The sequence below is a fragment of the Mchenga conophoros genome, linkage group LG17 (genome assembly GCF_057382185.1).
Source record: "Mchenga conophoros isolate Kocher_MC1m ecotype Shallow Benthic linkage group LG17, M_conophoros_male_GT1.1, whole genome shotgun sequence".
Classification (NCBI taxonomy): Eukaryota; Metazoa; Chordata; class Actinopteri; order Cichliformes; family Cichlidae; genus Mchenga; species Mchenga conophoros.
Window position 1 is genome coordinate 37736724 of NC_140542.1, and position 24870 is coordinate 37761593.

Sequence of the window (24870 nt, forward strand, 5' to 3'; positions counted from 1 at the left end):
ATGATGAGAAATATTGATCATTCCCTGTTTGAAACTCAGTAGGAGGTAACACATGCTTATTAAGTCCAACCCCTATTTAGCTGATTGTATATATCTGTTTTGATTATACAGTCTAATATATACATAGACATTATCCATAAATAAATTTACATTTTTTTTTTATTTTACCACGTGTGACCTTAAAAATAATGAATGTTTGTGCTACAACCCTTGTTAACTATACTTAAGCACCCTTATTTCTATTTTGTATGACATGGTGTACTTTTGTAAATGGTAACCCAAATCTCCACATAGTAACTCAAGTATGATAAAAACCAGTGAACTACATCAGGTATGCAATGATCTTTGGGGAGTATATAAATGATTATATACATATCATCCTTTATATAAATTCACTCCCAACATAGTCCTCACAAAGGGGAAAATATGTGTTTTTGTATGAGGCTGTAAATAAGTTAATTTATGACTGAAGATGAACATTTTAAAATTGGGGACTGACTAACTTTTAAAGCCATCTTCAAATAGCCACTCAAGAAACTAAACTCTTTCCAAAAAAAGCGCCACTACCATGAAAAAATAATATAACTCTAACAATTTATACATTAATAATAAACCATAAAGTATGTTTTTTTCTGTTTACAGCAAGCCTCTCACTTTTGGTAAAGACTCAGATGTTATTAGTGTGAATAGTTGCTTGAGTGGCACGTTTACCAGTCTGGTCACGTCTTATTTGGATGGATGGGCAGATATGATGATGTCCTTTATGAAATAAAAATGTTGCATCCACCATAAATATTTTTTCTCCAGTCAATTAAACCTTTAAATGAAACATAACCCATAACGCTTACAATAATGTGAAAGTTTAGTGGACACCAAACTCTGTTGTCCTTGTTAAATGTAGGTAATCGGGATATGGTCATATGATTTGGACCCAGTGGCGCTCCGTAGAACGATTTCAGGCAGGTTTCAGTTAAATTATTTCAGATAAATACTGCTTTACTATTGTTTTCTTTGTGTCGAAGTCTATTCTGGCATGTCTAACAAAGTCTAAAAAAATCCTTATTTGTTCTTTTTTTGTGCATTTAGAACCTAAATAACTTGAGAAGCAGAGAGACGAGAGAGCACAAACGAAACCGGAAGTAACTATGGGTTACTTCTCTCGCCTTTTAGCTTGTCTTCGGTCTAACCACGCGGAGAGAGGAAAACTTCCCATAATTCTTTGCTCAGCATGGCTGCCTCCTGTTGTCGGCGTGTGTGTAAACAGTTGTAACATTAGCTAAAAGAAAGAAAGAAAAACAAAGTGCAGTTTTCATGAGTCTTTTAAGCCGCACACAGATCTCTGGAAATCCGCTCTTTTCTTATCAAGCGACGAGGCCAAGATGAAGATCAAATCCAAGTCTTCGTATCACAAATCTGAGAACACCTTCAGGGTAAGAACCCACAAACACTGCGGCGTGTTAATAGTACAGCAGCAAAGACAGAGCTGGGGAAAAGCTAGTTTGGTATGACTCTGTCACATTTAGAATAATTTGTGTACCATCTGCAGCACGTTTAAAGTCATGTGATCTGGGTTTGTTTTGTTTGTTTGTTTGTTTTTGTCTTTTTTAAGTTTCTCACATTTGCTGAAAGACTCGCCAACGTCAACATCAACGTGATCCATCGCATTGACAGAACTGGATCTTACGCTGAGGTTTGGAATCAAAATGTTCCGCTTCTTATTACGAACACCACTCTCATCCATTCATCTGTGTCTTACTGGTGAGGACTGTTTTGCTCTCTTTGCAGGAAGTAGAAACATACTTCTCTGAAGGACTGACAAAATGGAGGGACCTCAACTTGACAGAACATTTCAGTATGTATAAGGAAACATGAAGTATCCCATACTCAGGGGGAGCTTGTGTGTTAGTATTTTATTGAAGAGATTTGCACACAAAGCTAATACTTTTCCTTCACAGCCACGTTTCTGAAAGAGGTTTCCAACAAGAGCCAGTCATTCAACATGCTGGTTTTCCATCAGAAGTCCATCGTGGAATCTCTGAAAACCCACCTGGCCGTCCAGAACAGTCTGGCCTACCAACCCTTGCTAGAGTAAGAAGTATTTTATGTTATTTTTTGTAGCTGTAGGCTTGCATAGAATCATCAGGCTGCAATCTAAGCGCCTAATTTCTTCCTCCAGCCTCGTGGTGCAGCTGGCCAGAGACCTGCAGACCGACTTTTACCCCCACTTCCCAGATTTCTTCCTTCTGATCACCTCACTGCTGGACACAAAGGACACAGAGCTCCTGGAGTGGAGTTTCACCTGCCTCTCCTACCTCTACAAGTACCTGTGGAGGCTTATGGTGAAGGACATGACCAATATCTACAGGTGAGGCATTACATAAAGTCAGAGGGGCGAGTGATTTTTATTTTTTAATGAAATTTGAGATAATCAGGAATCTATTTTTAAGACTTAAAACGACCTAAGGAGCTAGTTTTGGGAAGCAAAGTGGGTGAAAATGGGTGTATGCTTTGTAATTTGACCCTAGAAGTGCTCTGGTTTTCCTTCTGCATCCTTCGCAGGTTACTTGTGTTACTAGAGATCAGATGCACATATGATGGTTAAATGTGAAACCTCTTTCCACCCCACAGTTTGTATAGCAGCCTGCTGGCACACAAGAAGGAGCACATCCGCATGTTTGCAGCAGAAAGCTTCTCCTTTTTGATGCGAAAGGTTGGTGATTTGGGTTCATGTCTCCACTTCTTGTCACTTTTGATTTACTTGTCATCTGCTGCGATACATTTCCATTGAACATCTTCTATTATTATAGACGGTTCTTGTACAGCGCTTTTCTCCTGTCCACTCAGCACTTATTTCTACCTCTAAGTGCACCTTTATCTAACACTCACACACATTCACACGCCGATGTACTTGTTGGGAGGGACTTGGGTTAGCATCTTTCCCAAGGATAGGTTGGCATGCAGACTGGAGCATCCAGGGATCGAGCTGCCAAACTTCTGATTACCGATGACCTGCGCTAACTCCTGAGCTTGTAGCAGTTTCTTTCCTTCTACTGTATTTCTTTATTTGTTGTCGTTTTCCCCGATGAACTGGTGTATCACTTTGTCTGCAGGTTCCAGATCTCGATGCTCTGCTCACCCACGTGTTCTCCGACCTAGAGGAGCACCCTGAGAAGGTGGAGGGAACGGGCCAGCTGCTGTTTGAGATGTGCAAAGGAGTGCGAAACATGTTCCACTCCTGTGCTGCTAATGTGAGTTAACAGAGTGACTGCGCGGGATGGACGTCACTTAGGTTGAATTAAGCACTTTTAGGTGTTGTTTATATAACCTGATGTGTTAAGCAACCTTTTTATCTTTCCAGGCTTTCTCTGTGGCATTGCGTAAGCTTGGCCCAACAATGAGCCGTGGAGTCTCTCTCCCGTGGACCTCTGTTAGGGACGCTCTGGATCACATGGCCCAGGCAGCAGCCGATCACGTGGACAGAGAACACATGCTGGTTTTGTGGGAGTCCCTCCAGGTAAGGCTGGACTCTATTTTGTGTCTTTTCTGCGCCTTTTTCACGTGTTTTGATGGCGCCGTGTCCTCTTCTTAAGGCCAGCATGTCGGAGGTGCTGGATATTATGGAGGCAAAGGGGAAAGACGCAGACCCGGCAACAGAGCAGCTGGAGAGCCTTCTGTTCATTCTGCACACCCTGGCATCCCACAAGGGTGGAGCCAAGATTACCAAAGCGGAGTCTGTCTGCCAGGTGAGAGGAGAATCTAAGAGATTGAATTATATATAGAAATGCGAGAAATTCCATGGATTATGTGCGGGCATATGAAGGTGGCGTCTCATGGTACGATCTCGTCCTCGCAGACGGTGTTGAGGCTGATTCAGAGCTCGTCTCTGTCAGCTTCCTGCTCCCGTCTTCTTCTCCAGATCACATCCTCTCTGCTCCTCGGGGAGAACGTCAGCCTGCCAAACTCACTCATCCAAGAGACTGTGCAAAAGGTTTGTGCATGTAAAGATGGGTTTTTTGCGTCTGGTGTCACAGTGTGCGTAAGGACTGCATTATAAACACGACCAGAAAGAGAAAGTTGCCCGTTGCTTACGTGCAGACTTTCTGGAAATCTTCTTTATTAGATATTTCGGAGCACTGTGGGGCACGATCTGATTCTGGAGTTCACCAAAGAGATGTTCACCATGAAACAGTTTGAGCAGGTGAGTTCACTTTTTATTTTCCTCTGTTTCTTTTAAATCTCGCGGACTAACTGGCTTCCTCCTCTGCTGTCCTCCAGCTCTTCCTCCCCACCCTGCTGCGCTTCACCACAGGGCTGTTCAACCAAGGTGATGCCCTCTCTCACCACAGCAGCCTGGATGTGCTGGTCAGTCTCATCCTCGCTAAAGCTCCGCCCCCCACAGATGGCTCCATGGCCTTTGAAACCTACCCACTGCTTTTCACCGGTCAGACAACAGGGTGAGATTCTACGGTGAAATGTTATTTTCTACTGTTGTCGTGTCATTTTCCACGAGGTAAATCTGTTTTCTCCTCCAGCAGAGTGTTTAGCAGGAAGGAGGAAATTCAGCGGAGCCATGCGGAGTCAGAGACACTAGCTGTGCCTGAGCTGGTGCTGTCAATGATCAAAATTCCCGATGAGCCGGACCAACCCGTCAGTAACCTCTCGCTGCCGTGGGCTGCACTTGTACTGCTGCCTCATCTCAGGTAACTCCTCCCTGCAGGCAGACTCCTTTTGGTCACGTGTGCAACAGCATTGGTCAAAATGAGGAGGTGGTCAGGAGAGAGCTACAACAGTGAGTGTCTACAGGCATTTGTAAAGCGTCTTAGAGGCTCTGTCATGGTTTGGGGCTTTTGTCAGCCAGTGCTGTTGGGATCTTGTCAAAATTGATAGAAATATGAACACAGAAGCACATCAGTCATGGATTGGCCTCCCCTGGAGCTCGAAGCTCAACGTTGTTTAAGTCATCTTAACCGAGAACAAAACAAAAGGCAGCCAACATCCAGAGAAGATGCCTGGAGAGGATTAGTTTTGGTCCTGCATTGTAGTTTCATACATTCCTTTTTCTCCTGTCTGTTCAATGCGTAAAACTGGCTTTTGTCTGGCTTTTGTGCTGGGAGCCTGTAGTTTGGACAAAGGTTGCTGTGAGCTAACTTTACTAGTTGTGGCTCAAAGTTGCTGCTGCCAGGGAGCAGAAGTGAGGCATTCAGGAGCCAGGGATCCATCACTTCCTCTGGATTTTCATGGCAAACCCGACCCGAGTGCTTAAAATAAAAACCGACCACACCTCAGAGGCAACCCAGAGCAGCGGTCCCCACCTTTTTTGCGCCACGGACCAGTTTATGTCCGTCAGTATTTTCACGAACCGGCCTTTAAGGTGTCGCAGATAAATATAACAAAATAAAACCAGTACCAAAAAACAAGAAGATTTAGTCGGCGTTGGGGGCCCCTGACCCAGAGAGTTGGGGAAAGTTTCAGTTTTTTCTTTGTCAGCTTACAGTGTATTCATACACAGGCAAAAAAAGAGAGAAACATGTTAAATGTTAATATTTACACTCTTTTGCTTCAGGCCTCTGGCTCCAGCCGCTGTCGTACCTGATGTGACAGCTTTCCTAAACCGCCTCCTGTGTGAGATCGAGGCAGAGAAACTAGGGAAAGGTTTGTGATTATTTGTGTGGTTGGTTTTTTATTAACACAAATGTTTTCATTTGGTTGCAGTTTCATACGGCTCAGTGGGGTAATTAACAAGTACATCCAAAGCAAATAAAATAAGGACTGGAATTAATCATTTACCAACAAGTTAGAATGACTGGTTGTGATTTTAGTTATTTTTTAAAAGTCTGAGTTAACCTTAAACTTCATGTCTGGGATTTCTACAACCCTAAATTTGGGCACCAAAACAAAAACAGATTAAATGAAGGAAAAAATTAAAATACTTTATATATTTAATCTCCCAAAATTTAATGAGGTTTTCCCCAAAACTGGTGAGGGGTGAAAAAGTAAACAATGATTTTTTTAAAATTGCAAATTGAGTGACTCCTTTCTTTCCTGTCCTCTCTCCAGCTGCTCTGTTCGTAGCCAGGCAAGCCCTGAGCTGCCTCCTGTCTCTGGACAGCTCTGCCCAGCTTCTCTCACTGGTCACGGTGGAAAAAGTCAACTCGATCCTACAGTAAGCTCTGCGTGTGCGACCTAAAACACATTTAGCACCCTTTCTCTGTTGCCGAATGAGTTTCCATCTATTGCATCAGATCAAAACACCTTTCAACAACCTGTAACCGCTGTCGTCGTGATTGTCACAGGAAATTTCCCACAGACCTGTCAGCTCTGCTGCTAGCAGACTTGTACTACACCCGTCTGTCACTCAGTGGGGTTTCAGAGCACCTATCCCACAATGCCTTGCTTGAACTCTACCAGATGCTGTACTGCAACCTCTCGTCCAACATTTCTAAGGTTTGTGCCAGATCACGGGACATTTCAGAATAGTTTAAAGACCAAATTTTCCCCCCTTAAAGTTAAGATATCTCACAACCTGAAGGCGCTGGTGGTTTGGGTGTTGGTGAAAACAGACATATTTAAACACAGTTTTGTTCTTTTTTTAAAATTCAGATTCGTCTGCTGACTCTGAGGCTCTTCTCTCAGTTCGATGCAGAGCTCCCTCCACAGACTGAGGTACAACACCCGCAGATTCTCATTAAACACATTTAAAGTTTGGAGTTATTGGAAATGTTGTTCGACTGTCTTCGTCCAGGGTGAGGATAATGTGGAGGTGCAGTCGGTGTTCGCAGTGTGTCTGCAGGCGCAGTTGGTGCCGGCTTCAGTGCACGACTACAGAGAGAAGCTGCTTCACCTCCGGAAGCTGAGACACGACCTGGTGCCGCGCAGCCTGCCCCGCGGACCTCCTGGCACCATCCAGCAGGTGTGGAGAAGAGCAGTGATGAAAGCATGACAGGATGAATAATGATGCGTGTTCTTTATCATGTGATAAGTTTGTTTTTTTATTGTTGCAGAGAGTATAAATACAGTATGTTGGCATATATAATAATGTTACGGTGGCCCTGAGAGGCCAAATGGGCCGCAACTTAAGAAACACCAGCAATAAGATAAACGCTGCAAAAGCACAAAAACACAACGGAAATAGGAAAAAACAGTTTTCCAAAAGCACAAGGGAAGTGTTTCTGGGGAGACAGTAACCCTGACGGACCAGTTGTAGAGGATTCATCGGTTTTATGAGCAAAGTAAAGATGAGAGGCAAGTGTGTTAGCCTAACTATTAGCCTAAAAATCCATCATCAGCATTATGTGAATGATGTGATTAAAACACACTTACCTAGCATGTTTTGGTTCCTGCAACTGGTCCGTCAGATTATTGTCTCCCCAGAAACACTTCCCTTGTGCTTTTGGAAAACAGTTTTTTCTATTTCTGTTTTCTTTTTTCCTGTTTCCGCTGTGTTTTGTGTGCTTTTGCAGCGTTTATCTTATTGCTGGTGTTTTCTTAAGTTGCAGTCCGTTTGGCCTCTCAGAGCCACCGTATAATGTAGTTACAGAGAAGTTATACGAGTCCCGTTTATTTTTAGATGCTTGGGTGGATAACCTTCCTCTTGTTTGACTTCAGGTTCCTCTGCGGTACCTCATTGCAATGCTGTTTGTGAACTTCAGGCCACTGTGGGACCCAGTCATTGAACTTATTGTGTGAGTGTAAAATAATCACGCTTGTTTATACTTCAAGAACCATGTACGTTCCATCATCTATGCTCCAGTCTTGTTACTTGGGCCTTTCTAAATGAGTATGCTGCTATCGAATGCTGGGGATTTGCTCTAAGCTGGCCTTTCTGTCAAATTACAGACATTTGTCTGCATTTCCTTTAAAACTACATTGACACTTTGAGGTATCCATGGAAAACATTTGGCGTAAATGGGTTTCTGTCTTTCCTCGTTGCAGGAGCCATGCCAGAGGCATGGACAACAAGGACTTCTGGATGGTGTACCATGAACATCTGGAGATGGTGGCCGGGCTGGCAGGTAAGGCTGTTTGGTACTTGTGTCACAGCATGTAATTATAATGGCATTTATTTACCTATGAATCCCTTGAACTGCCAAAAACACGTTAAAAGGGAATTCTGCTTTCTGCATGTAACAGAGAAGGAATTGGAAGAAGAAGAAGACGATGATGATGAAGAAAAGCTCAGTGTTCAGAGCGAGCCAGGCTGTGATGTCATTGAAAGCGGGGATGTGGGGACTCTTTTCCTAGAGCAGCTGAAATTGGCCTCCGACCCCAGTGAAAGGACAGACTTCACTAACTTCCGCAGTTTACTGTGGCGCGCTATGGCCCAGTTTACCGACAGAGTGGAGCCACGCAGCCGGGAACTGACCCCGCTGCTGCTCAGGTTTATCAGGTCAGTGTCAGCTGATTGACCATTTTCCTTAAATTCCATCATAAGAATATGTTCTGTTATCTGATCTTAAACTCGGCGCTTGTTTGCAGGAATGAGTTTTATCTCACAGACCTGCTGGTGGCGCCCACTCAGGACCTGAGGAAGAGAAGCGATGCTGCCCTGGAGGATAAATCAGGGATGACTGAGCACATGGAAAAAGGGGAAGAGGAGGAGGAGGCAGAGGAAGGAAGCAAACAGCTGAGGAAGTCCCTTCCAAGAAGAGCAACGGCCAAGTAAGAAATATTTGTAATACTGCTGTCCTCAAAGCGATGACGTTGTTTTCAGGGTTCTGATTTGCAAGCTGTTTTTGATTTTACCATAATTGTTTTACCCACGTTATTGCTCTGATGTCAAAGCGATAGCTGCTTTATTATTTGTAGTTACTAGTGTCATGTCTGGTTTCCATTTTCACTTTAGACTTCATGTAAAGTGTGTTTAAGGTATTTAACTGCACAGCATTCAATTTATTTGTTGGATAATTGTCTAAAAATATCTCCCAAAAAGCCACCTAAGTTCCTTGTTATTAGAGACCACTCTCCTAGATTTCACCTTGATGTGGTTTAAAAGAGCAAGTTATAAAAATACATTTCTCTCCAGGTTTTATGGGGTTAAAAGTGACCAAGAGACCAAAAATGTGTTTGCACCAAACCTTTATCAGATGTTATTTCTGCTTTGACGTTTGGCATTTTACCATGGAAGTCTATGTGGATCGAGTCTCTTTTGGATTCAGCCTCAAGTGGCCAATCAGGGAACTGCAGCTTTTGCCACAATTTCTTTTTTTTTTCTTTTTTCTTTTTTTTTTTTAGCTCTATGGGTTACCAGTTCAATTTAATTCAGCTTTATTTTTATAATTCCAAATCACAAAAACAGTTGCCATCTGGGGCTTTAGACTCTACAATAATAGAGAGAAAACCCCAGCAATCACACTTCCCCCCTATGAACAAGTACTAGGCGACAGTGGGAAGGAAAAACTCGCTTTTAACAGGAAAGAGCCTCCAGCAGACTCAGGGAGGGGCGGCCATGTGTTGCAAGTGCTTGGGCATGGGGGTAGTTTTTACCCAGTGTGCAGAATTAAATAAAGACTTCATAGAATAGAATAGAATTCAACTTTATTGTCATTGCACATGCACAGGTACAGTGCAACGAAATGCAGTTTGCATCCATCCAGAAGTGCTTTAGTGATATAGATATATTACAATATATATTAGCAATAATAAAGATATGTGAGTATATTACAGAAATGGGTCTATTATGGTATGTTATAATGTACACGGTATGAAGTATGTTCATCAACTTATATGTACCAGAAAACTTTCATTTTTTAAATAAAACTTTGATATAACTATAATATAATTCTAGTGTATTGTACAGTAAGTAGAAGAACATAATGAACTGAATTTGTCTTTTGTTTCTCAGACAGCTCATCGCTCATCTGAAAGTATTTGCCAAGTTCACCAACCCTCGAGCTCTCTATCTGGAAAGCAGCCTCCGTGAGCTCTATAATCAGGTAGTGCCCAAGTCTGTAGCACACCCTGTCCTTAAAACATACGAGTTGTTCCCTTACTCGAGTCATTTTTGAGGCAGTTGCTATTTTCTTGCAGTTGTATCACAGATTTCTTCTCTTATCTATCTGTTGTTCAGCTGCTCACCCATCAGGATCAGCAGATTCAGCAAGTGGCCCTGGAGTGTGTCATCACGTACAAGGACCCCAACATAGTTCCGTACAAGTAAGGAAACTACCTTAATCACCTCAGGAGACGGAGAGGACGTGATTACAGTGCAATTTCTCTTTGGCAGCAGCTCTCTCTCCCTCCGTCTCTTCTTCAGTGGTTTTATTGTTAAGGCTCTTATCATCAGCCCTCTGTGGTTACTGATGTAGGAATGCTGAGTTCCACCTCCGTGCTGTTTCTGTCTGACATTATGTTCTCTGCTGTCTGTTATCAAGATATCCATTTACCACACATTCAGCCAAGCTGCAGACAGACAGTCTGATCCAGGGGCCGTTAGCATTACAGACATGTGTGTGTGTGTGTGTGTGTGTGTGTGTTGCTTTGTTCAGGATCAGCCTGACACCCTGAGTTGCTTTCAGAGTCTTAATTACATTATTTTGTAGATGGAATTCTTATTCTTTCATATGACACATGTATTGTTTGTGCTTATGAAACTTATTACAATATGGAGAAGATATTTTAGCAAAGGTTCTGCAACACCTTTACAGAGTGATTAGACCTGCGTGTGTGTGTTTGCATTTTTTCAGGGAGAATCTTGAGAGGCTATTGGATGACAAACACTTCAAAGAGGAAATCGTCCATTTCAACATCTCTGAGGAGACCGGAGTGGTTGATGCTTCCCACAGAGGCAAACTTATACCGCTGCTCATGAGGTACTGTACAAGTTCCACTGTAAAGGTAGAGGCAGCATAAGCATGCATGAGCAATATCATCATTTTAATTTACCACACAACAACAACAAAGAGAAGGTGTTTTGCCCAAAACTTCTGACTCTTGCACAGTATTTTTACTTGGTTGTTAAATAAGGTTACATATTGCGTTTTTAGTTCATAGATGAACTCTGGTGTCCTCGAGAAAAAGAGGATGTTGCTTTTGTTCAGATTCTGGCTGTTGGTCTGATAACCTCCAGTTACTGAACATTTCTTCTGTGTTTTGCTTTTTTAATAGTGCGTCTGATAGCAATTACAGGGAACAAGCTTCTTGTTCTGCATTACATCCGTCCAGTGTTTTACATAAATCAGTATGATCACAGCTTCATGCTGTGGATTTGTGGAGAAGTAGTAAAACATTTTTACTACCTTTAACTTTCATTTCTACATTTATTTTGGCTTTAAGGGGAAAATTTCTTTCAGATAATCCCGTATTTTATCGTAAGTTTGTACAGCTCAGTGTTGTGTTGTGTACGACGCAGGATCCTGTTTGGTCGTCTGCGCTCCAAAGCAGGCAGCAAGTTTCAGGGGAAGGCGAGCGCTACCTACCGGTCCTCCATCATTCTACGCTTCCTGGCAGGATGTCAGGCTGAGGAGCTGGAGATGTTCATTGACCTGCTTTTTGAGTCAGTCAGCCATCACTGCCAAGGTAGGATATGAAAACGTCACAAGTAATTTATAAAAACAGACAGAGTGTCAACGGGTAGCAATTAATCCGAGTCAGTTTGTGGTAAAATGTGCATCTTGTCTGCAACGCATCGCTTTGTAGTGAGGGACTTGATTCAACTGGTGCATTCCTACATAAAAGGAAGGTTGCAGAGTGCCTGCATCTATTTACAATTTATATATACATTTTCTATGTTTGTAGAACGGCAACAGATGCTCGACTTTTAAGGCTTTATTAGAAACAGATGCCATGTAGTTTTGTTGAGAGCCCGAAGTAATATTGGACAACATTGTTGCACATTATCAGATAATCCAAGCGAGATCATCTAGCAAAGTGCTTCCACAGACTATTTGGGTACAACAGGCACTCGCAGAGAGCTGCAAACCAATATTTCATTCATCGTTTCTTCCTCCTGTGTCCTCAGGTTCATGTCTGGCTGCAGTTCAGAGGGCGGTAGCAGAGACCGACCTGTGTGCTGTCCTGCCGCTGGGCCGTCTTCACAGCCTGCTGAACACTATAAATGTGGTGATCCAGAAACTGGGCCACCTCATCCACGTCTACCTGCCCAAAGTGCTGCAGATCCTAGTGTGTGTCACAGCGTCCGTGTCCACCATTTTGGACCAGAGAGAACAGGTAATCAGAATTATTCTTTCAGGGTTGAAGTTGTTTAATAGTCCTAACACTTTTTAACAGTCCTTATTACTTTCTGTAAAACATAAAAATAAAGAAGTTCGTATCTGCTTCCTCAGCTGCGAGCAGGCTGCGTCAATCCTCTGAAGAACCTGAGGAGACTCGGGATCCTGAGGATCCTGGACTTCTTCAATTGCTTCGACACCTACAGCTTCAGGCCGGATGAGATTGATGCTGTCTTTGAGGCAGCGGTCTGGCCTCAGGTCAGAGAAAGATTTTTGTATTCTTACTGAGTATTTCTTTACTTTGTCCCGGCTTTCCGATGAGTTTAAATTTGTTTTTTATATGCAGGTGCGCCGTCTCCCAACAGAGAGCACCTACTCCCCCACCCCTCTGCTGAAACTTATCCATGTGTGGTCCAAAGATGCCAGGTCAGCATCCTTCACAAATGTTTCTGAGTGTCGGCTGAAAGCTTCATCCAGGCTTAGTAAAGCGTGCTCAAAGATATATTTTTTTTACCGTCTCAGGTACTTCCCCCTCCTTGCCAAGCAGAAGCCGGACCACCCAGAGTGCGACATCCTTCTAAATGTCTTCGCCCTCCTCTCAGCTAAGAAAGTATCTCCAGCAACCATCGCAGTAGTAATGGACATAGCCGAGTATTTGGCAACAGCTGCAGACTTTGTTGCCTCAGAAACTGAGACGGAGCTCAGTGTCAACGGCTGTGTGTTTCCACAGCCTGCAGAGGGAGCTCTCATCGCAGCAGGTTAGCAGATCGTGACAGGAATTTGATGGCGTTATTTTTGTGCTTCTATTCAGAGCGCATGTAAAAAAAGTTTGCAAGCACAAATGTTGCATTTTGAGGAGAAAATTATTTTGCGTGAAGAAAAGTTTAATTTGAGCAAACAAAATTAATTTCCGCGTGCAAGAAATGCATTTCAGTGTTTGCTATTATCCATATACACACATATACACACACAATAACAGCCCCTCTCGCTCAGTTGTTGCCACAAAACTAACCAATCACAGACTGGCAAAAATTCTGATTGGCTGTTACAGTCTCCGATCAGCTCGCTAGCTACTGCATTCCGGAAAGACGGTCCAAAATGTAGCTAAGTCAATTTTTTGGTTAATATGTTTAATTATTTTATTTTAAAGTATTCTAATTTTTTTAAGAGGATTGTTAGTTTTAATCTAGTTTAAACCCAACCACTCCACTGGACTTAGCTACATTCTAGGATGTAGAATAGGATTCATTTCCCTCTGCTGCTGATCACCGTTAAACGTGCACATGTTGTATCCTCCAGATTCACTTACTCAAGGCTCCAGATTGCTGCTGCCTCACATTCCCACGCTGCTGCGCTACTTCAGCGGAATTGTACGCAACACAGACAGACTCAAGAAGAAGAAGTTCAGGGCACAGGTGGCCAAAGAGCTCAACATCCTGTCCAAGTGAGTTGAATGTCAAGTGACTCATTTTGGGTTGAGATAAAGGTTATGATTATGATTGTGGTTGTGGTTATCGTTATACACGCGGTTGACTCTTCCCCAGCTAACAGTAGGATGTGTTACTCTCTCGCTGCCAGGGTCAGCCGATTCGTGAGCAGCAAGGAGCAGAGCTCGATGCTTATCAGCCTGCTGCTTCCTTACCTCCAGAAAGGCAACAAATCACAAGTAAGACTTACAACTGAGTTTGTTGAACCTTGAAATTACAGTCATTTAACAATCTGTAGTAATTAATTAATTAATTTATAAAAACTTTTACATAAAAGCCAGAGTTTTGCAGTGTTATGGTGTGTGCTCGAGAAGTTCCGCTCAAGATAAACTTTGTTTCAGGAGACAGAAATCGACCTCCTGGCCACCATACAGAACCTGCTGAGACAGTGTGACAAGCCCTCCGCCTTCCTCCGGCCGCTCAGCAAACTCTTCTCCATCATTCACAACAAGCTGCCAAGGCAGGCCCTCACCAACGTCTTCAAGGTACAGCAGAGAACTAATGCAGCGTTACGCTGTCTGGAACTTATAATATAGGCATGGTGAGATCAACCATCAGCCTGTGGACAGATGCAAAGCAGGCCAGAGCACTTAATCTCACCATTTTCTCCACCACAGTCCTGTTAGCCACTGTGTTGAAATGTGTTTGGCTTTGGGTTATTTTTATTTATTTATTTATTCTTATTCATATCGGGGGGAGGTGGATGACTGTATTTGAAGTTACCAGCTAAGAGTAAATGATACTCAGCAAAAATAAAATAAAAATTCGACTACTTTTCCAGTTCACTGCACACCTAGCTAGCTAGCTGCTATAGCGGCCATGTGTTGGCTCCCGCCTGTCGTTCTGTCATTCAAAGCAGCCACGCCCCTATTTAGGCCTAATTTTAAGCCTTAGTTGAAAGAGGTGCATTATGTAAAAATTCAACACCCTGTCGGCTGTTATGAACTGAGAATTTTGTACCAGACATGTGAGTTGGTGAATTTATCATGAGAGTCTATGGGGATTGACTGTTTTTTTAGAGTCAGCCTCAAGTGGTCATTCAAGGAACTGCAGGTCTTTAAATTTCTTCTTGTTTTAACTTAGCTACACCGCACTGAATATCCTTTATGTTAGCTAAACTGTTCTGTGACAGTGCATCAAGCCACATAAAATAAAAAGAGAGATGTGTTCACTCCTGTACAACATTAGCTGTGGGAATTATTGTATGTCGTTACACTGGGTGTCCAAAAATAGCATAAAACAATGGTGTGAAACATAAGGCCTGGGGGCCAGAAGTGGCCCGGCACTGGAAAATGTGAAGGGGGAAATCAAATTTGAACTTTGAACTGTATTTTCACAAGTTTTGCAGATTTTTCTACTGATACAGAACTTTCCCATAACCATTCATACTACACTAATGTAATCCAGTAATAGATTTCTGTAATTTTAAATGTTTACTGCTTACAGTTTAAGCCGGTATTCCTTCATTGTGTAGAAAGTACTGCTGAAACTGCACTTCTTTTTCTAATAATAAAATATCTCAGGGATCGAATTTGTAGTTAAGCTTTTGTATACTGACAGAAAGTGGAGTTTGACCAGTCTGGTGGGCTGTATGTGGCCTGCGATGGCCAGTGTAAATGAAGAAAAATAACCAAAATAGCAAATAACCAATGTTCTTATAAAAAACAGTTAAAAGAAAGTTGTTATTAGTTTTTGTAGCCCTTTTAATTGACTCCTCCTGTGCGCTGCTCTGTTCTCAGACTCTGTCGGATCTGGACCCTTCACTCACATACATCACTGACTTGGCAACAAAGGTGAGATGACTGTGATGAGGAACATTAGAGAGGAAATAATGTCCAACTTTTCTACAGGTCTGAACTGTAACCTCTGCCGTCATGTTCAGTCTGGGTCACGATACAAAGAGCAGCAGCTAACGGGCTTTTCCTGTGCTCACCTTTGCAGCTGAACGCGTTTGACAGTCGACACTTGGATGAGATCCATTTTGACGTGCGTCTGACGGCGTTCCAAGACGCCACCAGACGAGTTAAAGGCATGCAGACTCTGGACCTGGACTACATCAGCACTGTCATGCACAATTGTTTCCACACCTATGAGGTAAATAAATATTCACTGTTACACTTTAGAAGTTGTTTACCTTCAGGATAAACATTTCATTGGCTGATGTTTTGCTTCTATTCTCATCTCGCTCCTCCGATGCAGATCGGGGACATGTCACTGGGAGACAACGCCACCTTGTGTCTGTCTGCAGTGATCGCCCAGCTGGCAGCGGTCGGGCCCGGAGAACAGATCTACAGGGACGTGGTGCAACACATCATCCTGGACGCTGTGCACAAGGGCCTCCGCAGCAAAACGGAGGTAACAGCTGTAACTATGGTTACCGCTTTCTTGTTTCTGTCAAATGACACAGATGCTGTGAAGCCACTAAACTCACTTGCTCACTCTGTTGTGCTTCTTTATCTTTCAAGAGTGTGCAGCATGAGTATACAACCATACTGGCCTGCCTGGTGAAGACCTTTCCTTCCAAGAAAGAGTTTAGAGACCTGGTGCAGCTCGCCAACTACAGCGACCCCGAGTCTGACTTCTTTGAGCATATGAAGCACATTCAGGTAAAAGAGGGAACACAAAAGCTCACACTTCTGCCTTCTCCTCCTCCTTTATCCCACTGATCACCTTTTCTCTCTGTTCAGATCCACCGTCGGGGTCGTGCCCTGAGGAAGCTCGCCAAACAGCTGACCGAGGGTACGGTGCTGTTGACGCCTCGTTCCCTCCAGAACTACATCATGCCGTACGCCATGACGGCCCTGCTGGACGAAAAGATGCTGAAGGTTACTTGATTGTGGTTTCATTTTAAAAGTTAAGGACGTATTTTTTTCCTTTTTCTTTGTGTCTAAAATCTTTCCTCTTTCTCCTCCTTCCATACTGCAGCATGAGAACATGATATCAGCATCGGTGGAGGTGGTGGGCGCGGTATGTCGCAGGCTCACCTGGTCCAAATACCTCTACTACCTCAAGCAGTTCGTCCACATCCTGCAGACAGCGCAGGCTGAACAGAAACTGGCTGTCAGGTAAGGTTGCATATATTTGTAATCTGAGTATATCTTTTTTGTCTTTTCTTTTTACACTACCTGTTGTTCTGCTTTACTTGCTTCAGTTTGCTGGTCACAGTCTTGGAGGCTTTCCATTTTGACCACCAGACCCTCAGCAGAGAAATGGAAGCCGCCAAAGCCAGAGAGGGTGAGCGGCTCTGGGGGGTGACATGAATTTTGTTGACTAACTACATGAATAAATGAAGTAAAGAAATATAAATGTGTGTCTTTGGGAAGCTGGGAGTGTGGAAATCAACGCAGACGACGAGAACGTAGCTGCGGATGACGAATCTGACGCGAGCGACGATGAGGAAGCGATGGAAGTCGATGGTAATGCTTCCACTGATGTCACCATGGAAATGGAGGAAGCTCCTGCCACTAAAGTCAAGGCGCAGGCAGCTCCTAAATTATCCACGGCAGTGAGTGGACTGCCGCAGAGCGCGGAGGAGTTGGAGTCTCTGATTGGTTTGATCCATCAGACTGTTAATGAGAGCGTCCTGCCCCGTCTCCACAAGTGTCTCAATGCAAAGGTACGATGCACACGAACGTGTGGATGTGTTGGTAGTTTTTCTAAAAACCTTCAGGAGCAGAGTGTTGGTGATAATGTGTGGGTTTCCTCCAGGTGAAGCGTGACGAGGAGCACAAGGTAGTGAAGTCAAAGGATGTGAAAGACGAGGAGGTGGTGCGGATACCAATCGCCTTCGCCATGGTCAAACTAATGCAGACGCTGCCTCCGCACGTCATGGAGGTCAACCTCCCCGGGTACGCAGCCGTGTGTCCATAAGCACAAAAAAGATCATCTGCTGTGTATTTCAAACCTTAGACAGTAATATGACATCCGATTGATTATTTCTGCTTCTGTTACAGGATTCTGATCAAGATTTGTGTTCTGCTGAGGAACCGTTTCCAGGAGATCCGTGACGTGGCAAGGGGAACTCTGGTGAAGATAATCGAGACTTTAGGCTGCAGATACCTGCAGTACCTGCTCAAAGAGATGCAAGGCGTTCTGGTCAAGGGATACCAGGTAGGAACACACACGCAACAATGCAGTCCTGCAAACATCAATAAATGCTTCAGGTCACCTTAGCTTTAATATAGCGCACGCATCATGCAGCAGTATGTGCTTAAAAGAGTACCTCAAGTAGAAGTATGCCAACATAAGTACAAGTAAGTAAAACGTGATAAAAGAGCGTGACAGTTATGTTTTTATGTGCATGCTCAGACTTGTATGAGTACATGTAATTGAGCTAACCCTAGACAGGAAATATAATCTAATGTTACAGTTGATGTCATAACAGTAGAAACCTTTGTTGACATGAGGCAAACCTGATCAGCCTAATATTTGTCTGTTTTTGTCCCTCCTCCATCCAGCTCCACGTGTTAACATTCACAGTGTACCAGCTGCTCTCAGCTCTCACTCCAACCCTAAAGAGTGGAGACCTGGACCCCTGCATGAACATGCTCATTGATGTAAGCTTGACGTCTTTCAGGAACATTTTTTCTTTTTACTTTTTTGTGTTTATATTAATCTCTGTCCCCCTATTACACTCTCCTCCTCTCTGTTATTGTTGCTCCACTGACCAGATCTTCAATAACGAGCTGTTTGGGACGGTCGCCGAGGAGAAGGAAGTGAAGGGTATCGTTTCCAAGCTGATGGAGGCCCGCCACAGTAAGAGCATGGACTCGTACGAGCTACTGGCACAATTCTGCAGCAAGGAGAGCATCACCAAGCTCATACTGCCCCTGAAGGAGGTGAGGAGGGGTTTGAACTTAGAAACAGAAGATAATTGGTAATCAGTCACAGTGGCGGATAATATTTCCAAGTGGCCAACAAGATTTTTTTGTTTGTTTTTTGTCAGTTTTAAGATTACCCTGACAGGATGAAGATGCATCTAAATGTGCCAAATAATGAATTATTGACTGATTGTCAGGTTATCAAATATAAAATGTAAAAAAATATTTTAAAAATCAATAATTATAAAAAAGCTAAAAATAAAGATGGTTACATTCGGTTAAATTTTTTAAAAACTTTCCAGCAGACTTATTGACATGAAATATTTGGCAATCAGGCGCTACTGATCACATAAATCATGTTTCTTGCCTTTACTAAGACTTTGATTAATGTACAAACACAAGGTTACCTGCCTAGCTAAATACCCTTTGTGAAGGCCTCTAATAATGACTTTTTTTACAATTAGTTTTCTGTTATAACTTATCTGCACTCCAGTAATGTTTTCGGGATGAAATCACCTGAGCTCTTTTTCTTCTTTTTAACTTATAGCTTTTAAAATCTCTAAAATCTGTTATTAAGTAACAAAGTAATTAAGTAACAACTTTAAACACAAAAACATATAAACAATAATCATAGCTAGTACTTACATGGAGTTTACAAAAAATTGCAAAGCATTTCTTAACATCAGTGAAGTAACAGCCCTACTGTGTGGCTAGTTTAGCTTCATTAAAAATGCTATCTAACATACTTGAATTGTCAGCTAGTTAGCTACCTAGGTAGTTAGCTAACTAGCTGCTGGATTGAATTAAATATAACCATATATTTAATACACATCCGTTTTATATAACTCTTGTACATAAATAAATTTTGTTAGCTGTTTTAGCTAGCTAGCGTCTTTAACATTACTTAATAGTATTTCTTTCTTAATTTTTAAGTCCATGTTTTCTTTCGTTAGCAACAACATTTTTAACTAAATTGTTAATTATTAACAACAAAATTCATACGTCGAACAAAATGCCGTTGTCGATACAAATTTTGGTGAAATTTGGTGACGGGTATATTACGCACGTATATAACTTTTATTCTAACGTTTATTTTTCTCAAACCAGATCTTGGAGGCTACATCGAGTTTGAAGGTGTGTAATCGGGTGGCTGCAGTACTGCGGCGACTGGTCTCAGGTCTGCTTGTCAACAGCGGCATGACTTCGCAAGACATCCTTCTGCTGAGCCATGGCCTTGTCAGCCAGAGCCTGCCACTTCTAACAAAAAGAGACCGGTACACACACACACACACACACACACACACAGTCTAATATCAGAGTGCAATAAATTATTTCTAATATTTTGTCCAATTTCCTGCCTATGTCATGTTTGCTTGTAGGGACAAAGCATCAGCTAAGCCTCCCCCAGATCCCAGACTGCCCCCTCCCAGCTGTCTGCTCCTGCCTCCCACTCCAAAGAGAGGAGGTCAGAAAGCTCCCGTCAGCAGCCGCACCAACATGCACATCCTGGTGGATGCCGGCCTCAAGGTGCGCTTTCTCCAACAATACGAATGATCTCTGTAACATGGCACCCTGTACTTTTATCTCAAGAAGGAATAAATGTGTGTTAATGTGTGCACGTGTCTAATGCTCAGCTACTCCACCTGAGTTTGAAGAAATCCAAAGTGACATCATCCGATCCCTCAGTCCTGGAAATGCTGGATCCTTTTGTGCACTTGTTGCTCACCTGCCTCGACTCCATGCATGTCAAGGTACCAACACTTACCTGGGCATCTTTTTATTTCGTTTATCATGGATTGCTTAAATAAACCTCCATCAACCTCTGCTTGTGTCCCTCTCAGGTGATCACAGAGGCTCTGATAGCGTTCACTTGGCTGTTAAAGTTCCCTCTGCCAGCAGTAGAGCAGAACGCTGGGCAGCTGACCAAGCAGCTCTTTGTCCTGCTGAAGGATTACTCCAAGGCTGGAGCCGCCCGCGGGGAGAACTACCACCTGGTCCAGAACTGCTTCAAGGTATAAAATGCATCGTACTCTTTAAAGTGAGGTTTAAAGATGATCGAGAATGAGGTAACATGTTTTCTTTTTCCTAGGCCATGACAGTTCTGGTGAAGAATGTGAAAACCAACAACATCTCTGAGACGCAGCTGCAGGTGCTTCTGGGATACGCCGAGGAGGACATCTACGACCAGTCTCGCCAGGCTACTGCCTTCGGTCTGCTCAAGGTAAACCAGTGGAGCTGTAGTCAGAAACATTTCTAATGTAATGTGCAGTGTGCTTACGTGTGTGTGTGTGTGTGTACACTCCAGGCAATTCTGTCCAGGAAGCTCGTTGTTCCCGAGATGGAGGAGGTGATGAAAAAAGTGGCCAAGTTGTCGGTTACTGGCAGCAACGCTATGATCAGAATCCACTGTCGACAGGTACAAACTCCTTTTCTGCTTTCACACCGACTCATTGGCAGACTCTCAGGTGCAGCTTCTAAATGATGTTTTTATGTGGTGCAGATCTATCTGAAGTACCTGCTGGACTACCCGCTGGGGAAGAAGCTGAAACTACACCTGGAGTTTGTGGTGGCACAGCTGCGCTATGAGCAAGACACGGGCAGGGAGTCAGTGCTGGAGATGCTGGCATACATCTTCCAGACTTTCCCTCAGGTGTGTAAAAATATACAAAATAATAGAAACGGCATACTCTGCAGGATAATGAAATCCAGCCGCACTGCACATTCACAACATCGGTCCTGTTGTCAAACATTGCTTCTTCTTTTCTTTCCCTCCCATTCAGAAAATTCTCTTGGGGCACAGCGCTCTGTTCTTTGCCCCGCTTGCTCTTGTTGTGGTCAACGATGACTCGGCGCGGTGCAAGAAGATGGCAGCCATGGCCATCAAGACTCTGCTCACACAGTTGGACTCGAACAACCAGAACACGCTGTTCTCCATTGTCAGCACTTGGCTGAATGCAGAAAAGGTACATACAAAAACGCTTTACTGGTTTGGAACTCATTTGCTCTTCATACGTGCTTTATTTCTTGGTGGAATAGTTTCCAGTTCTTAGCTGAGAGGAGTGGCCCTCGCTGCGGTCTTCAGTTGCTGTAACCGATCTGCTTCATTGTTAGACGTGTGCGTTCAGAAATGCTCTTTTGCATTTTGGTTGTGTTTTTATGAGTGACTGTTTCCTTCCCATCTGTTCAAAGCACTCTGGCCGTTCTCCTGAAACAGGATGTTTTATGTTTATCGGATTATTCTCTGTAAACCCTGTTGGTGGTTGTGTGACCAGCAGCTTCCGAAATACTCAAACCATCCCTTCTCGCACCAATAACCACGCCACGTTACTTAAATCATCTTTCCTCCCCATTCTCATGCTCAGTTTGAATTTCAGCGGGTTGTCTTGACCATGACTACATCCCCAAATATGTGGAGTTGCTGCCATGTGATTGGCTGATTAGATATTTGAATTAATGAGAAGTTGAGCCGGTGTACCTAAAGTGGCCCGTGATTGTATAGATTTTTGCAGGGGAACAGTTTTACAGTTTGCTTGTTTTTTAGTTAAAGTGAACCGTTATAATAGATAATTTTTAACGTTTTGTTTATATTTTATAGTGTAGTAATGTCAAAATTAGTGCAGTCAGCGTTATTAACGCGGCTAATCCCCGCTAGCGAGTTAACGCGGATCGCCCCATTTAGCCCTCGCATGCGGTGATCCGCGTTAACTCGCTAACGGGGATTTGCCTCGTGAATGCGGTTATGGCGTTAACGTCCTATTAACGAGATTAACGCTAACAGCACTAGTCAAAATTTATGAAGGGCCAAAATCCACAATAAATCATTCATCGGTCACATTTATTTACTATAAGCAGTTAGGAGATGGTTACATAACTGACTGGTTGATGTAATTTGTTTAATTGTGCATGTAGTGGCTACATTTGGAAATAGTGACATTAAATTAATAAGTTGCATGAAAGATTACATTTCTTCAACAGAAAAACAAACTTGATGCACTTATGTCTTGTGTCAATTATTTATTTATTCAACATTTGGCAGTTTTGGCCCTTCATATATTAAAGGTCCTATTACAAAATCTGTCCTTGTATAAACTGAGAAATGTTCTCCTTCCCAGGTCAGCCTGCGGCGTCTCGGGGCACAGATATGCGGCCTGTTCGTGGAGGTGGAGGAGGAGAAATTTTCCCGTCGACTGGAGGACCTGCTGCCGTTGCTGGAGAAGGAGATCGACCCCGACAACTATGAAGATGTGAGTCATCACACAGGGAGGAGCAGAAGTGCGATTGAAGGCAGTGAGTTCAGAATAAATGATTAATTTGTAACCTTCTCTTTCAGATCGAAGAGGAGCAGGAGGAGAAAGGAGCTGACAGGCTGCTCTTCAGTTATCTGACTCTCCTCACTAAGCTGAGCAAACACTGTGGATTCCTGGAGCTCAGCAAGCCTAGTGACACACTCCGGAACATCTGGGGTAAAGAGCGCACATGCATCACCTCGCCGTTACTGACAAATGCATTCTGCACATGCTCATTAAAACATGTCTTTGCCTTATTTTAGGTCACATCGAAGCCCACCTGCGGTACCCTCACTGCTGGGTGTGGCTAACGGCCTCACAGCTTTTCGGCCAGCTGTTTGCAGCTCACCGGGCAGAGCAGCTGGTCGCCGTTTGGAGAGGCGAAGGAGATGCTTCATCAGAGTTGGCAGCCACCGACTTTATCACCTGCAACCTGGATAAGAAGGTAGAGCCAAGATGCTTGTTTTTGTTTTTTTCCCCTCTTGCAGCAGACTTCATTTCTGCATCTTATATTTTAAATGAAATCTTCTTTCCCTTTGTTTTCTGAAATCTAGATGAGAGAGTTGGCGCTGTCTTTTTGCTATCAGCTGCAGTCCAAGTACCTGGACACGGCGTCAGGAGAGCAGGTGCGCAAACCCCACCGAGCCACACACCTGCCTTCCTGCACCTCATACATTTAAAGATCAGCTCATACAGGTGTTTGGCTAACAGAGGCGCTTCTGCTTCACCCACAGGTGATCAAGAACTTGCTGTTCGTCGGCAAGGTGATCTACCTCATTTCCCCCGAGTCCCAAACTCCTCAGGAAGAAGAGAAAGAGGGAGAGGATGAGCAAATGGAGAATGGTGATGAGGGAGATGAAGAAGAGGAGGAGAGAGAGGAAGAGGGAAAAGAAGAGGAGGAGGAGGAAGAAGATGACAAAGAAGACAGGCCTCCTTCCCTGCTGTGGCTGATGAAGAAGCTGTCTCTGATGGCAAAGAGAGAAGCTGCATATGCTCCCAAAGTTCCCCTCAAGGTAAACTTAGAAACACTTGTCTTGTTTTTTTTAAACCCAGTGATGATTTGAAGTGCCCGTAATGTGACACTGTTTGTCCTTCACTGTGATTTCTCTCAGAGAACGTGCGTGTTTAAGTTCCTGGGAGCAATGGCCATGGACTTGGGGAAAGAACGGCTCGCCCCGTATTTGACCACAATAATCACGCCACTGTACAGAGAGCTGGACAGCACATACGCAGACCAGGGTAACTGCTCTGAACCAGTGTTGCCAAGAATAAAAAAAAACCATCCTGACAAAAAGTGTTAGATACACCGAATGACCCCTGTTGTCTCCTAATCTCTGATCCAGATCCCACACTGAAGAACCTTGCTCAGGAGCTCATCGAGCTGATGAAGAAACATGTGGGCCTGGAGAGATTCTCCCTGGCCTTCTCTGCCGTCCAGAAGGAATTCTCACAGAGACGAGCGGCACGCAAACAACACAGAGCCATGCAGGTATGATAGACATCGCAATGAGACACACACGAGAAACAGCTTTAATTTGCCATCGATCGTCCTCACAATTTCTCCTCCGGTCTCTGCAGGCGGTCGCAAACCCAGACATCGCTGCAAAGAAGAAGCTGAAGAAGCACAAGAACAAAATCGAAGCCAAAAAGAGGAAGATCGAGTTCCTCCGGCCTGGATATAAAGCCAAGAAGCAGCGAAGCCACGCGCTCAAAGACCTGGCCATGGTGCAGTGAGCCGAGGACGCTAGGAGGGGATGAAAGCTAGGCCAGCTGATGCAGAACAGACTCAAAAGGAAGCATGGATAAGAGTATACCCAGAATCCTGTGGGCTTCCGATTCAACTTAACACAAAAGACCAAACAGAAGCTTGACTGTGTGTACAGAGCAAGGACGCTGTGGAAAAACCCAGAATTAACGTCTGTTACACGTCACGGCGCAGCACTCATTCATGTGAATTGCAAAGCTGGAATCTATTTTATATCTTCTTGCTGTGAACAGGCTACAGTTTTGCCCCAATTTCTATCCCGTGCAGTTAAATGTACATGTATTTGTAATTAAAAAAGATCCATCTGTTTATTGTCATGTCTAATGTCACTCGATGAAAAGCAAA

The 24870-nt window shown here is 43.6% G+C and overlaps 1 protein-coding gene across 2 annotated transcripts; it reads left to right on the top strand.

The window, feature by feature from the left end:
* The first annotated feature begins 423 nt into the window (after nt 1-423).
* Nucleotides 424-24854, top strand: utp20 (UTP20 small subunit processome component). Of its 2 annotated transcripts, none has more exons than XM_085251874.1 (61): nt 424-1430; nt 1610-1690; nt 1786-1852; nt 1956-2088; nt 2177-2365; nt 2629-2710; nt 3111-3248; nt 3359-3514; nt 3591-3743; nt 3854-3988; nt 4121-4198; nt 4276-4454; nt 4533-4700; nt 5564-5652; nt 6058-6163; nt 6294-6444; nt 6601-6663; nt 6743-6910; nt 7606-7682; nt 7933-8012; nt 8131-8386; nt 8476-8658; nt 9842-9932; nt 10067-10152; nt 10683-10808; nt 11348-11514; nt 11957-12165; nt 12282-12425; nt 12514-12593; nt 12690-12925; nt 13467-13611; nt 13746-13833; nt 13996-14139; nt 15394-15447; nt 15596-15748; nt 15854-16009; nt 16120-16260; nt 16342-16479; nt 16580-16719; nt 16806-16888; nt 16978-17270; nt 17363-17502; nt 17608-17764; nt 18112-18210; nt 18325-18492; nt 19582-19748; nt 19854-20001; nt 20109-20225; nt 20316-20486; nt 20564-20695; nt 20780-20890; nt 20975-21124; nt 21255-21437; nt 22587-22718; nt 22805-22937; nt 23024-23205; nt 23315-23386; nt 23495-23773; nt 23873-23999; nt 24104-24249; nt 24339-24854. In XM_085251874.1, the coding sequence occupies exons 1-61, from the start codon at nt 1380-1382 to the stop codon at nt 24492-24494; spliced, it is 8427 nt and encodes a 2808-aa protein (XP_085108000.1). In that variant the 5' UTR covers nt 424-1379; the 3' UTR covers nt 24495-24854. The 2 variants fall into 2 exon arrangements, with proteins under 2 accessions (XP_085108000.1, XP_085108001.1); XM_085251875.1 differs by having other exon boundaries at nt 4536-4700.
* The last annotated feature ends 16 nt before the right edge of the window (nt 24855-24870 follow it).